This window comes from Callorhinchus milii, unplaced genomic scaffold (genome assembly GCF_018977255.1).
Source record: "Callorhinchus milii isolate IMCB2004 unplaced genomic scaffold, IMCB_Cmil_1.0 Scaffold10, whole genome shotgun sequence".
NCBI lineage: Eukaryota > Metazoa > Chordata > Chondrichthyes > Chimaeriformes > Callorhinchidae > Callorhinchus > Callorhinchus milii.
This window is the reverse complement of record NW_024704751.1, coordinates 7,310,346-7,324,789: the sequence shown is the minus strand read 5'-3', so window position 1 is coordinate 7,324,789 and position 14,444 is coordinate 7,310,346. Positions and strand designations below refer to the sequence as shown.

The 14,444-nt window shown below is 46.5% G+C and overlaps 1 protein-coding gene, 1 long non-coding RNA gene and 4 other non-coding genes across 7 annotated transcripts in view; all 6 read left to right on the top strand.

Annotated features, from left to right (window-relative positions):
• Window positions 1-3,857, top strand: part of LOC103180621 (glycophorin-binding protein) — a 4,930-nt gene extending 1,073 nt beyond the window's left edge. The window contains exon 3 of the mRNA XM_042338822.1: window positions 1,040-3,857. Coding sequence (XP_042194756.1) covers window positions 1,271-3,772 — 2,502 coding nt within the window. The 5' untranslated portion in view covers window positions 1,040-1,270 and the 3' untranslated portion in view covers window positions 3,773-3,857. The remainder of the gene's footprint in view (window positions 1-1,039) is intronic.
• A 1,008-nt stretch (window positions 3,858-4,865) lies between these two features.
• LOC103180622 lies at window positions 4,866-10,725 on the top strand. 2 transcript variants are annotated; one of them, XR_488129.2, is made up of 10 exons: window positions 4,866-4,899; window positions 6,009-6,099; window positions 6,650-6,718; window positions 7,176-7,227; window positions 7,819-7,891; window positions 8,199-8,244; window positions 8,698-8,764; window positions 9,303-9,369; window positions 9,977-10,066; window positions 10,488-10,725. It is a non-coding gene; the product is annotated as an uncharacterized LOC103180622 (long non-coding RNA). The 2 variants fall into 2 exon arrangements; XR_488128.2 differs by lacking the exon at window positions 4,866-4,899 and having other exon boundaries at window positions 5,595-6,099.
• Window positions 6,156-6,282, top strand: LOC121849819. Its single transcript, XR_006085378.1, has one exon. It is a non-coding gene; the product is annotated as a small nucleolar RNA SNORA40 (small nucleolar RNA).
• LOC121849816 lies at window positions 7,344-7,477 on the top strand. Its single transcript, XR_006085375.1, has one exon. It is a non-coding gene; the product is annotated as a small nucleolar RNA SNORA18 (small nucleolar RNA).
• LOC121849813 lies at window positions 8,474-8,610 on the top strand. Its single transcript, XR_006085372.1, has one exon. It is a non-coding gene; the product is annotated as a small nucleolar RNA SNORA8 (small nucleolar RNA).
• Window positions 8,852-8,985, top strand: LOC121849812. Its single transcript, XR_006085371.1, has one exon. It is a non-coding gene; the product is annotated as a small nucleolar RNA SNORA8 (small nucleolar RNA).
• Window positions 10,726-14,444: the final 3,719 nt, after the last annotated feature.

The following is a 14,444-nucleotide window of genomic DNA, read 5'->3' as shown; positions in this document are numbered from 1 at the left end:
CTCTGCTGCCAGGAATGACAGCTCATCCCACGGCTCTGAAGGACTGCAACAAAGCGTGGCGGCAAATGTCAGAAACAGAATCCGCTGGGCGAACGATCGCGCCCACCATCGCATGTCAACAGCCCTCCCCACTTGTGTGTCCGTGTCACATACTTCTTCCGTGTGGGTTAGAGATACACGCCTCCTCTTTCCCCCCCCCTCCCCCCCCCATCGTCCTGTTTCCACCCCCTCCCCCCCCACACACACACACTGAATGGACGCTGACCACTTGTAAGAAAAATCAGCCTTTTTCTTAAGCGAAATTCAAGGTTGAAGCGAAGCCGGTTAACACGCCTCAAAAAGAAAACCTTCGACAATTCAGCTAAAGCAACCGATCTGACTTGACTTGAGGGGTACACAGGCAACACATGTAACCTATCCCCCGTGTGAAATCTACTGCTGTCCTATTTAATGTATAAAATAAACCCCAGGTGTCTCTTTTACACATTAAATATGTATCACTGGACGAGATTTTAAAAAAATAGAGAAAAAGAAATCAGTGATTGCAGCTGTCAGCCACACTCACACACTGACAGACACACCGCTCACTCTCACACTGACACACACACACTTGCTCACTCACACTCTGACACACACACTCACACTCGCTCACTCTCACACTCTCTGGCACACGCACACACACACACACACACACGAACACCCGTTTCAGTGCCTGACCCCCTCCACGCTACTATCAGTGTCGAGCCTTCAGCCACTTCACCCCTAAACTCCTGCCTCGATCCCTCCATCACATGCCCTTTTTAATCTTTAAATTCCACCTGAAAACATACCTATTCGACCACTCCTATGGTCACCATCCCCTCCCCGTCTCCCTTGCTCGGTGCCCAATTCCACCCCAGTACAGCACACTCCGCTACGTTATTTTACTGAATAAGACAAGTGCTGAATAAAGACAAGTTGTCGTTGTTGCGCCTTTGGCACTTGCCTGGGCCATGCAGTTAATTGAATGTGTGCCTCCCCCACCCCCATTTATTTGTAGGACAACAGCTTCTTCATAAGAGGAAAGAGTCGTACAAGGAAGGCAAAGCGACAGCGGAAAAAAATCCCAATTGGAAAAGGTGATCAGGGAGAAGGGGTCAAGGCAGTGCGGCGTTCCGAGCGCTTATGCTCCAAGCACAAAACCAAACACGTTGAGGCAGAGGGTCAGGATGGTCGGACTTCGCTGCAGTTCCTTTTGAATCATAAGAGCTCCAAACACAAGCCTAAGCCAATGCAGGCAGATCCACAGCAAGAGCTAGTAACAGAGGGGTCCCCTTTGCGTAAGCACTCAAAACGCAAGCGTGGGCACCCGGAAGCAAAGGCAGAAACACAAGACGTGACAATGCTAGAATCTCCTTTGCAACATAAGAGATCCAAACGGAAACAAAAGCGTGCGGAGGCGGACAAACAGCATGAGCTCGTAACAGGGACTTCCATTTTGCATAAGCGCTCAGAACCCAAGAATGGGCACCTGGAGGCCGAGGCAGAAACACAGGAAGATGTGACAACGGTAAAATCTCCTTTGTTACATAAGAGCTCCAAACGCAAGAACAAGCGTGCGGAGACGGACAAACAGCAGGAGCCTGTAACAGTGGATTCCGCTTTGCATAAGCGTTCAGAAGACAAGAATGGGCACCTGGAGGCCGAGGCAGAAACACGAGATGCGACAATGCAAGAATCTCCTTTGCAACGTAAGACCTCCAAACACAAGCGTAAGCCAATGAAGACAGATCCACAGGAAGAGCTTGTACCAGAAGGCTCAGGTTTGCCTGAGCACAAAAAACACGAGCATGGACACCCGGAGGCAGAGGCAGAAACACAAGATGTGACAACGCTACAATCTCCTTTGCAACGTAAGAGCTCCAAACGCAAGAACAAGCGTGCAGAGGCTGACAAACAGGAAGAGCTTGCAACAGAGGGGGCCGTTTTGCCTGAGCACCAAAAACACGAGCGTGGGCGCCCGGAGGCAGAGGCAGAAACACAGGAAGTTGGGACAGCGCTAGAATCTGCTCTGCAACATAAACGTTCCAAACGCAAGAATAAGGCAGTGAAGGCAAATCCACAGGAAGAGCTTGTAACAGAGGGGGCCATTTTGCCTAAGCGCAAGCAACACGAGCATGAGCACTTGGATGCCATGCTAGAACCTGTTTTGCATAATAAGAGCTCGAAACGTAAGAAGAAGCGTGTGGAGCACAAGCTTGTAACAGAGGGGTCCGTTCTGTGTAAGCGCTCAGAACACAAGAATGGGCACCTGGAGGCAGAGGCAGAAACACAGGATGTGACAACGCAAGAATCTCCTCTGCAACATCAGAGCTCCAAACGCAAGCCTAAGCCAGTGCAAGCAGATCGACAGCAAGAGCTAGTAACAGAGGGGTCAGATTTGCCTGATCACTCAAAAGGCAAGCGTGGGCACCTGGAGGTAGAAACACAAGATTTGACAACGCGACAATCTCCTTTGCAGCATAAGAGCTCGAAACGCAGGAACAAGCGTGCAGAGGCTGACAAACAGCACAAGCTTGCAACAGAAGAGTCTGTTTTGCGCAAGCATAAAAAAAGCAAGAACGGGCACCTGGAAGCAGAGGCAGAAACACAGGAAGGTGTGATAACGCTAGATTCTCCTTTGCATAATAATCGCTCCAAACACAAGCGTAAGCCAACGAAGGCAGATCCGCAGGAAGAGCTTGTAACGGAGGAAGCCATTTTGCCTGAGCGCAAAAAACACAAGAATGGTGACCTGGGGGCAACGCGAGAATCTCCTTTGCAACACAAGAGCTCGAAACGCAAGCAAAAGCGTGCGGAGGCTGACCAACGGGTAGAGCTTGAAACAGAGGGGGCTGTTGTGCATGAACACCCAAAACGCAAGAATGGGCACCCAGAGACAGAAACGCAGGAAGATGTGACAACGCTAAAATCTGCTTTGCATGATGAGAGCTCCGAACGCAAGAACGAGCGTGCGGAGTCAGCCAAACAGCACAAGCTTGCAACGAAGGAGTCCGGTTTGGGCAAGCGCAAAAAACTCACGAATGGGCACCCGGAGGCAAAGGCACAGCAAAAGCTCGCAGTGGAACAGGAAACTCTGGGAATTCCTCTTCTTGATCCACCAAGTGACCAAAATAATCGCATGGAGGCAGTTGACCCTGAACCGCAAGTAACGGTGAACCCGCCTGCGGGCAAACCCAAGCGTAAAAACCTAGGGGCAGATGGACAGGGAGACCTTACGGAGGAGCAAGACAACATGGTGTTACTGAGCTACGCTTCCCTCTCGCCAACAAGACCTAAAAAGAGGCCTGCAGCGGCCGATGAACAGGGCGAGTTGGTGACAGAGGTCACTCCTGTTAACAAGGAATCCAAACCCAGGCCAAGGCAAGTGGAGAAGCCAACAATACAAGGCATCGCTTTGTGTAACCTGTCAAGTGACAAGGATGGGTCATTGGCAACAGGCGTTCCGGTCAAACAGGCGAAAGCCAGCCGCATGATGGAACCCAATGGGGGGCTCGCCCCTTCGGCCAGAAGGAAATGCGAATCAAAGCTTGAGCGGGTGCTTCGTGACGGTGACTCTTTAGGCAGTGGCACCCCCCGGCACCAAGATGGCAAAGTGGAAGAAAATGGCGAGGAGGACGTAGTCGGTCGGTCAGCCAGCATGACGCCAAAAAAGAACAAGACAAAGAAAAGGAAACTTTACCTTGGGATCAGTTGTTTCACTGGCCCCCGGGATCAAGCCATTGGACCCTAGAGGTTCAGCAATGTGTGTTAGCATCTCTTGTAACCTGATAACCCAGTGACGATTTCAATAAAAGTTTATCATTTTTGCACAGAAACCCATCTGGCATTCCCCCCAACCCCCCCCAATAAACCTTGCATTTGATATCGCACCTTATCAGATCATTGAGACATAAGAACAAAAGAATTTGCCGGACGAAAGGAGACCAAGGTCCATCCAGTTCGCCTTCTGCCATCCCGCCAGTCGCTTGACATGTCAGGTCCCAAACTACACACTGTATCCCGAGACGTCTCTTGAGTGCTTCACAGAATATACTACACTGTAAAGTGGTTTGACGGTATTTTGTGGGTGGGTGAAATGCTAATAAATATAAAAAATGTAAGGCTTATTCTAAAAGCCCCAAAGTGGGGCTTGAACCCACAAAACCAGATGAGAGACCTTTGCAAGCCAGAGACCCGAGTTCGATTCCAGGCAGAGGGCGAAACCTCGGGCAAGTTTCCTTACTCCACGCAGAGCCCTAATAATAATAATCCCTCCAAAAAAAAAAAAACCCAAACAATAATAAATTGGTCATTTTCAATCCACGACGGTTTGCGGGACACTGCTGTGCCCAATTGGCTGCCGGGTTTCGCCCACAAACATACGGTCCAGTTCAGCTTTACAGTATAATCCGTGAAGCGCTTTGGGGACGTCGAGAAGACGTGAAAAGCGCTGTATCAAATGCGTGGATTGGTATTATTAATATTATTATTATTACCGCTGAAGACGGTAATAAAATATCCCAGTGCACACGTGTGCGGGGAAGATCGGAGGTGGGGGAAATATTACAGATGCTGGGAATCTGCAATAAGTACCAAAGGGCTGGGAACACTCAGCAGGTCAGGCAGCATCTATGGAGAGACAGGCCCCAGTGGGTTCACGTTTCAGGTCAATGACCTTTCGTGAGAACTGGGGGGGGGGAGGAGGAGGAGGAGGAGGAGGAGTCGCGCAAAGGATCTCGGGACGGGAGTAACGGCTTCGAATTCAAACCGCGGCTCGCGCGCCCCGCCCGCCGTTTGTGAGCATGCGCGGGCCGTGCCGCCTATAAAAGGCGGCGCCAGTGGCCCGCTCGCTCTCATTCGGTGCCCACGTCCCAGGCGGTAGGTGTTGGGTGTACGGTCGGCGGGCTGTTGCGGGCTAACCCGAGGCTTTGGGGCCTTTCGCTAGCGCCGAGAGCCTGAGACGGTCGCTCTGTCACGTTTGATTACGCAGAGGGGTGGGGGTGGAGTGGAGCGGCGTTCCGCCAGGCCCGCCCTTCTCTCAGCCCCACGAGGCCTAGGCCCGAGGCCTGCGGCAAGCGCCTGCCTCCCGAGTATAGCCGCGCTGACCGCCGCGCGGGGCTTTCCTTTCGCCGCTCGCCGTTGGTTGCCACCCCCCACCGTGTGTTCGTGTGCGGAGGCGCGTGTCGACTGGACTCTCCGCGCTCTCGGCCGTGGGGCTCTGGCTACACCATCTCCCTCAGGCTTTTGCTTCCATCATTCGCACACTCACCGTTGCATTGATGACAATGAGGCCTGGGACAAGCCGCGGCTGCGTGGCCGCAAACCTCTCCCGCGCGGTGTAATTGACGGGGTTTCCTCCCGCGTGTTTTTTTTGTTGGTGGCGGCGTCTTGTGATGTTGCAGCAATAAATTAGATTTGTATTGCGCCTTTCACGTCCGGGTTGGGGGGTTGGTGGGGGGGGGACGACGACACGGGACGTCCCAAACCGCTGGACAGTCGAGGCTTTGCTCCCGGGCTGGGGTTTGTGATTAGGAGGGCGACCAAAGTCGCGGCCGACGCGGGTCTTGGGAGGGGGGGGGGGCGAGGGAGGTTCGGTACAGATTGGTGACTGTTTGCGCCTTTCGGTGCCTCGTGCATTTTGTACGTAGTGTAATCTTTACATGTTGACAGTTATTGACCTTACAATCGTAAATGTGCAGCGCCTTGGGACGTCCTCCTGACGTGAAAGGCGCTTTATAAATGGAATCTTGTTGTTGTTGTTGTCGTTGGTCTTTTTCTGGCTCTTTGGGATGACTCTGTATGTCAGGAGTTACAGATTAATAATAGTAATAACCCTTGCATTTGATATCGCGCTTTTCACGTCGATCCCAATTCAACTCCCCAGATTCAATCCCAACTACTTTTTAATTGGGGCTCCAGCGCGTGAGTGAGTGAGTGAGACTCGAGAGTTGCGCCAGGATTTTCTGAAGAGTGCCATCTGATTACAGCGCGTGTGCCTTGCGACAAGATGGCTACCCGAGTGGTTAATGGAAGGTGCCCGAACCCAAAGCAGCTTCAAGGGTCTTCTGCGTGCAAGAAGTGAGTCTGAGATCCTGGTTAACGTTTGGGAAAAGGTCTAAATCTTCACATCAATTAGCACAATCCAAAATTTTTGTCTTGTTTAAGTAGTCAAAAATAAGTTTAGTGCTAATAGTAAACCCTTCTTTGCAACCCATGGCTGATCTTGTACAATCGGCTGTGTTACTTTCTAGAAGGAACAACTACTTTGTTCATTTCCTTAATCAACTGTTTAAGGATTCTTGCATTTGATATAGTGGTTTATATGTCCTCAAAGTGCTTGAAAGGTTCGCTGTAAAATGTGACTATTTGTTCGCGAATGTAAGATGATGTAGCATTGCAGTGATATCCTCAGGACGTGGGAATTCATTCTGCTGTATTGCAAGTGCGTTGTACAGAGCAATACATCTGTTTTAAAGCAATTACGTTGGGATGGGGAGATCGTAAGATTTAGTATTTCCAATATTTGTTGATTAAGGAGTACCTGTACTTGAGGATGCACAGTCACATAACTCGAGTTAATATTAAAATGTCACTTCAGCAGTTCTCAAAATGTATTTTTTGTATTAAGACAGAAAATGGCGCTTGAGCAAAGGAGACTGACTGCTGTCTTGCAGATGGATGATTTTTCCAACTCACGGTATGAATGTTTTCTTTTCGACCTGGACGGAAGGCTTAAAGTTGTTGTTGTGATGAATGCCAAAAATGTTCAACTGCTCTGACAGACTGTGACTGACAAGGCTATTCTGAACATTGATTCAAGTGGTCATTCTTAATGGGAATCTTTGTGCTGGCGGGAGATTTGATTTTGGGAGCACCACAAATGTTTCAGCAGGAATCACTGGATCCTTGCTGATTTCTCTTTCCCAGGATCCAGTGATGAGAGTGAAACCGGCTCTGTGGCAGTTTGCCTGCTCAGGCACTGCAAGAGAGTAGTTTTGAAGCCTTCGCCTACACTTATTCATACTGACCCACTTTATGCGTGTATGTGCTAATTATATATATTGATTTAATGTACTGTCGACCCTCAGCCAAGTCTGAAACTTGAAGCTACTCCTCATTCAAACACGTGATTAATATTGCTTTTTTGCCATTAGATTTCTTTATCCTTGATGAGATGTGAACATTAACATTAAACCTCCAGCTGAGGTAAGCAATCACAATTTGTCTTTTGTTTAAAAGTAAATTTATTTCAACACCAAAGAGTGAATGTTTTAGATGCTTTTAATCTGATAAAGTATGAAATACCTGTAGTTAGTTGCAGGAATGAGGTCTATCCCAACGGAACCTTTGCAGTGGATTCCTGTTGTTGGAAATGCCTCAAAGAACAAAATTGTAGTTTCGCTTTACCCACTGGATTGTTTCCATTAAACCAGTGTGATACAACTGCATAACAAAGCACCTAAATGAATGGAGAGGACCAAAGTCGAGTAAGCTGGCTAAATAGAAATGTATAATAATAATTCTTGCATTTGCGGGGGCAAGTTGTGCACAGCAGTGTCCTATAAACACCCACATCACATCCGAAGGACGGCACCTCTGACAATACAACACCCCAGCACTGCAGTGGAGTATTAGCTTAAACTGATTCCAAGTCCTGGCATGGAGCTTGAACCCATAACCTTCTGACTCTTGAGACTAGGGCGCTGACACGGCTTGGTACAGTTGTAATATGCAGTGATAGCATTACTGTAGTATGCAATGTTGCAAATCTTTACATAGTTTTGTGTATATTTGCAGGTCACCAATTCAAGTCAGCCCTAATCATCAATACTAAATCATTTTAGTCTTGAGCAGGATGGAGCGTGTTGAGGTAAGGAATTCATATGCATTGTCCATGTACCTAAGTGAGAGATGTTTGAACAATGACTAGGCTGTGGTGGTAAGCTGCTCATGAATAACTCTGCAATAATATCACTTAAGCCAAATGCTATTCTTGCATATTAAGAAATGGCAGTTCTGTGCTGATGATTTTTTTACTGTTCATCTGCTGTGTGACTAAATAATGAGCATTACTGACTCACTGAGCAGAACTACATTAACAGTCCACATAGACAATTTAATTTCTACTGTTTTAGTGCACCACAGATCTAATGTTGTTTTCATTTTTTTTTAAAAAGCTCTCAAACCGGGATCACCTGAAGGGATTGTTTCTCTACTTTAAAGGTACGTGGAGTATTGCTTCTGTTTTTTTGGGGGGTGGGAGATGGTTAAAACATGGTGTTTGCCTGAAAGTTTGTATGTTTAAAAAAAGGCACAATATGGTATATTAAGGTAAAAATATTTGGAGCACTTTTTAAGGGGTCAGTTATTTGTAAGCAATGTCCTGGGGTAGTGGGTAAGGTATTAACTCATGGGATTTGTGTGTCGATCCTCTGTGGTAGTTTCTATTTCACGCACTCAATGGTATCTGCACCCTTCAGAACTTCCTGATGAGGTGTTCACAAACATAGTGCTATATGAACTCAGGGTCCGGCATCGTTGGTTAGCCTGCTATCTCTGCTTGTTAACCTAGTAACTGCTGATACATGAAATACTGCACACTAATGTGACCAATGCTGCTAATAAAATGTCATCGTACAGAATGGAAATAACATTTTTTCTTTGTTTATTTCATAGGTACTTACGACAAGAATGCGCCCAGAAGGATTTCGCTGTATTAATCAGCTAATGTGGTTGTGCTGAGGTGTGTTAGCAATGTATGGGGAGTGGGCTCAGGGCAAAACTAATGACTATAATAATTTTAAGTGTTCCAATTCTGAGTCCTATTTCATGCATTCAATGATATCTGCACCCATCAGAACTTCCTGATGAGGTGTTCAAAGTAGTGCTATATGATATCAGGGTCTGGCATCGTTGGTTTACCTGCTATCTGTGCTTGTTAACCTAGTAACTGCTGATACATGAAATACTGTAAACCAGGCTGGCCTAACCTTTTGGCTGCCGTGGGCCGAATTTCCTGTTTCAGAGAGCTCCGCAGGCCGCATAGGCAATATTTTGTGTTTCTCCATTTCATGTGGAAGAAAATTTCAAAGTGCTTGATGCAGTCGGTGGCCACTTGGGGTGGGAGGGGAGAAGTGTTGGGAGGTTGGAAATGGTCTTGTACTGGTAAAATCACCTGCTGGGCTGGATGTGGTTGGACCATGCTGCTGTATACTCATGTGATTGATACTGCTAAGAAAATGTCAGAGACGCAGAAATAAAACTTTTTGCTTGTTTCATAGGTACTTAGGACAGGAAGGTGCCCGGATGGATGTCGCTGTATTCGTCAGCAAATGTGGTTGTGCAGAGGTGTGTGTGTTAACGGTTTATGGCTGGGCGATTGGGGCAAAGCTAATGACTAAATAATTTAAGTGTTAACTCTGCTCGTCTGCCTTTATTAAATTCTTTCTAGTCTTTTCTAATCTATAGCTAGAGAAACAACATCACCTTGTTTTTTCCTTCCGTTGCCCATTTTGAAATGAGGGAGCAATTGTTTTTCAATAGCCAGTTGGAATGCCCAACCTGGTTGGATTAAGAACTTAGATGTCAATGTTGGGTCAACCTCTGGTTGAAAGCTTTTCAGCAGTTGCACTTGTGGGTTCCTGTTAACTTTCAGGGTAAAAATGTCTACAGTTTTTTTTATGTAGTTGGTCATTACCAAAGCCTCCATGATTCTGGTTTCTGGATCGCTGTGGACATGACCAGAGAATGACAATCACTCCAGCTGGTTTGTAGCTGCTTTTTTATCAGTGGCAAAATTGGCTGGGGACAAGCAAAACATTGTACTACTGCTAATTTGATAGTTGAGTTTAACTAGAAGTCTCTTCACTGCCCATTCTATTCTATAGGGTAAGAATGATTTCTCTTAAGTTTAAATGTGTGTGAGGTTCACCATTCATTGCCTGTTTTGAACTAGACGGAGATCTGAAATTGAAATGAGGCTAAGGATGGAAGACCTCATCTGGGGAGTAAAGATCAGCTTTAATATCAACTGTTTGCTTCTCAGGTAATGGAGTTCATCATTGTGTGTTGCCCCGTATTTGTGGCAAGTATAAGATTAAGAGGAATTCACGGGCCATTTATAGTGTTGTCCTGCATAAATTGGTCATTTCAAAGAGGGATTGTTGGCACAGAATCCAGCAATTCTTAACGCAAGGACCAGACAATAAACCCCCCCCCCCCTGCATTAATGACTGCAGGCACTTGTGTTTTGTGGTTCTCTGTAGTGGGTTACACTGCTGGTGTGAAGGGAAAGCTTGCACATGTCGGGTTGAATAGTTAATTCAAATACATTGAATTTATTCTGGTGTAACTGCACTTGGATTCTTTCACTAAATTATGAATGGATCTGAATGTGATCTGTAGTTGATACACTATAATCATCTGAAGATTCTTTCTAATGTTGAGAAATTGTGCTCTCTCTAAAGGAACCGGTGGAACCACTGAAAGCAGCTGTACAAACTCGAGGCAGATGCACTCAGATCTACGCCAATGGGGACTCCGTTTTGTGTTCAGTGTGTTTTTGTGCTCCATGTACAAAACTAACTTACTAATGAGTTGCATTGAATGGTTATCTACTGTATTTTCAGATCAGCAGTTTTAACATTAGCAGCTGTGGCCATTCTGTAATCTCATTTCTGCTCTTTAAAAAAAACACGCACACAACTGTTTTCGTCATTGTGTTTGATTCTTGTATGTCTGGGACTTTGGGTGGGTGGACCATTGGTCCATTCCAACATAACCACAACCCTGATTATGTGCAGATTTTACCAGGCTGGTTTCCTTCGGTACACATGCTGAGGGTGTTGCGTCAGATGCTCGTCTGAGCAGGGGGCTCAGCAGTGTCGTGTGATGCTTGTGTTTCCAAACTGGTTTACAATAATAATGCTTGCATTTGATATAGAAACTTATCATTTCTTTTAGATGTCTCGAAGTGCTTCACGGAATATGCTGTATAGTTCATTCACTGTTTTGTGGGTGAAACGCGTCAGCCAAATACGCACACAAGTTTCCCACAAACAGTTGTGGATTGAATATCCAAATTATTTTTAAGGGATTATTGCCCCCGGAATAGCAATCAGTCAATCGACTAATAACCGAGTTCCTATTTTATTGCTAGATAAATCGAGGTGTAAGGAAGCTTGCCTAAGGTTTCACCTTCCCTGGGAATCGAACATGGTCCTGGTTCAGGAGCAGCAGCATGTCGGCCTGTTTGTCATAGGGAGGTATTGCTACGCTGAATGTGTGGCTGAAGGGAGATCCATCACAAGGCTGGGATTTGCTGTAAACTTCTGACTGACAAACTGGATGCAGTATATACATATTTCAGCTATTTTTCTGCCCAAAACATTGGATCTGATCCAATATATCTTCAGGCTCTGCAGCTTGATGAATTACTGTTTGGTTTGTTGCATTCAACCTGCTGTGTGAGTACACTTGCTATGTAAACTGTATGTGTTGTTTTCAATAAGATGGTGTATAATGAACAAAGATCTTGCGATAAATTTCAGTTCGGGTGGCCACGGATTGCAGTCATGATAATAAAAGCCTTTTATTGGCTTGCATTTTCAAGGGTGAAAATTTGCTAATTTGTCTACACCCAAACCACAAATTAACTAAAAGTGAACCTTTTGAGGAAATCTCAATACAATCCTTACATTTGATGTAATTGTAGGCGAGTACTGCAGCTAAACACTCATAAATCTGACCCTATTTTCTTAGTGAAGGATAAGAAGTATTCGAGGTAGAAGAGTATCTTCAATTGGGATGGTGTTTTGGCAATGGATCAGATGTAGCTCGGGTGAGGCGTTGGGAGTCTGAATGCTTGTGGTTGACTACCCTGTAGTAATGGGGTCTGACCACGAGGTGACAGGAGCGTACAGAAAATTATATCGAATCAATGGAGCAAGGTTTAAAACTTAATAGTTTTCCATTTCCAACATGTAGAAGGACTTGTTTTTTTCAACAAAAAAACACAATCTTGAGACCTGGAGCTTCATGAAGCCAGTTAAACGCTCATTGGTTTCTTTGTGTATCAGATTTATAATAATCCTTGCATTTGACCCAGTGCCTACAATGTCACAACAACTCAAGTGCTTCACTTTTAGTTGATTTGTGGTTGGGTGTAGACAAATATAGCAGCTAACTTTGCACACAGTAAAGACCGTACAAAGAGAGAGCCATCAGGTAAGTTAATTTGGAGGATTCTCTGACGTCAATGCTCAATTCTGAGAGGCGGTGACACCTTAACTTAGATTTCTGATCCAGATGTGAAGGTGCTACCAACTGAGCCAAGCTATCACTTATTCAGCAAGTTCTGACTGAGGCGAGGGGTTGACTGAATCGGTGGTCACTCAGTACCTTTGTTTGTTCTTTGCAATGAGCACCTCCATCCATCATCTACAGACTGATAACCAGGACAATCATTGACTGGAATGTTACATACAGTAGTTGGCACCATCTGGAATAAGTTACAGGTCATTGCTACGGTCCTATGCTCACCTCCTATTTGAACAGATATATAAAATGCTAGGATGTTGGGCAAGAGTATAATAGGGACCGGGAGATATTCCTTCCCAATCACTCCTTCCTCCTGCTCTCTGAGTCCCCTTAACTCATCAAGTAACTACAAGTGCTCAGTTGATTTTTGAACGGCGACGACCGATGGAAATGTTTGCCGAACTCGAACCAACTGGAGAAGTGGTAAGTGTTTTCCGAGAGGGAATCTGCCCCATTCTCAAGATCGTTGCTCCTGTTTAAGTAGCGGGGCATTGGCCATGTTTACGTATGCGTGCGGGCTGTGAGACCAGCATAACTACCTCTGTGAACTCACACGCAATCACCTGAGAGAGTCCCGGAGGCCACCATTTTTATTAAATGCTGAGGGTGACACAACGAGATGCATAGGGAAATGGTTATCTCCCGACTCTGCTGTCAAACCTATGTTTGTCAGTGACGCAGCAATAAGGGGGGAGTCGTCCTTGAATGAAGTTGCTGTGTAGGCTGTATTCACTGCAACTCACTGTAACCGAGTTATTGTGCTCGCTGTAGTTTATAAAGTGCAATATGTACAGGCTCTGAACTCGAGCCAACGGTTGCGATGTTTGCTTTGAATCTCAAAGCTCAATTCTACTTTAAACGTCTCGGTGTGGTGGGTGGGTGGGGAGGGGTCAAAGGCTGCTTTCTTTGCTACTGTGATGGATTGTTGTTGTTCGGAGCTTATAGTGGGACTTAATGATATATAATAATGTTGCATTTTATATCGCGCCTTATCACATCGTTGAGACATCTCAAAGCGTTTCACAAGTTATGTTGTAAAGTGGGATGACTGTCCTTTTGTAGATGAAACCCGGCAGCCATTTGCAATTGAAGGGATTATTACCCCCGGAAAAGATTTCCGCCAATCGACTTGATAACTGGGTACCTATTTACCGCTCAGTAAACAGAGGCGTGTGGAGTAAGGAAATTTGCCCGGTAATCAAACTTTGGGTCCTCTCACTTGCTTTCTCCATGAGCAGAACGAGTGACACCTTCCTCATCCTCGCCTTCTCTTTGATGCAATGGGACGAACACGTTTTATATACTGAGTCAGCCAATCGCAGTGGTGATGGGGGGCAAATTGATATCAGATCCCCTCTCCCCTCCCTCTGAAAACCTTCGAGCACCTCCGCCCTAACCCCTCCTCCACCCCCAAAGATCTACCCGTTCAAAAGTCTCTTTTGCCCTGGACCCCCAAATTCCCCTACCCCCTCCACCCGCCCGCTTGCTTTAATCCCTGCTTGGTGATTGCTGAGCAGCTCTGCGAGAGGCTTAGCATGTGTGAACGGGGGCCAGACAGAATGGGTTTGAAGTGCCCTCCAACAAGGAGAGTGCTTCTCGGTTAAACATTAACGAAGTAAAAATGTTAAAAGCTGTAAAACCCAAACCTACAAATGGGAATGATTGTTGTTTGAGCTGCACTATCTTTCATCTGTGCACAATTGCATCAAGGTTTGGCTGAGTCATTTCTGAATCTCAGACCTCGGCGTTGTCAGTCTGACTGCCAGCTGTGACCCACCCCGCCCTCGATGGTCGGGCTTTCACCCTTCCTGCTCCCCACCCTTTGGAACTCCATCCCACAACTCCTTTGTCTCGCCTTCTTCAAGACCCTCCTCTTCGACCGTGCCTTCAGTCACCCTCCTAACCGCTGCCCTCCACCCCTCCTGAACCCAACACCCCAGCTCGGGTCCGAATCCCTGACTGTCCCAACACCTTGAGACATCCTCCCGACCTGAAAGGGCGCTGTGCAAATGTAATTTGTTGCTGGCTCAGGCGGTAGCGCTCTCGCCTCTGGGGTGTGAGGTTGCGAGCTCATAGATCCACGACGGCACTTGTGTTGTCAGTCG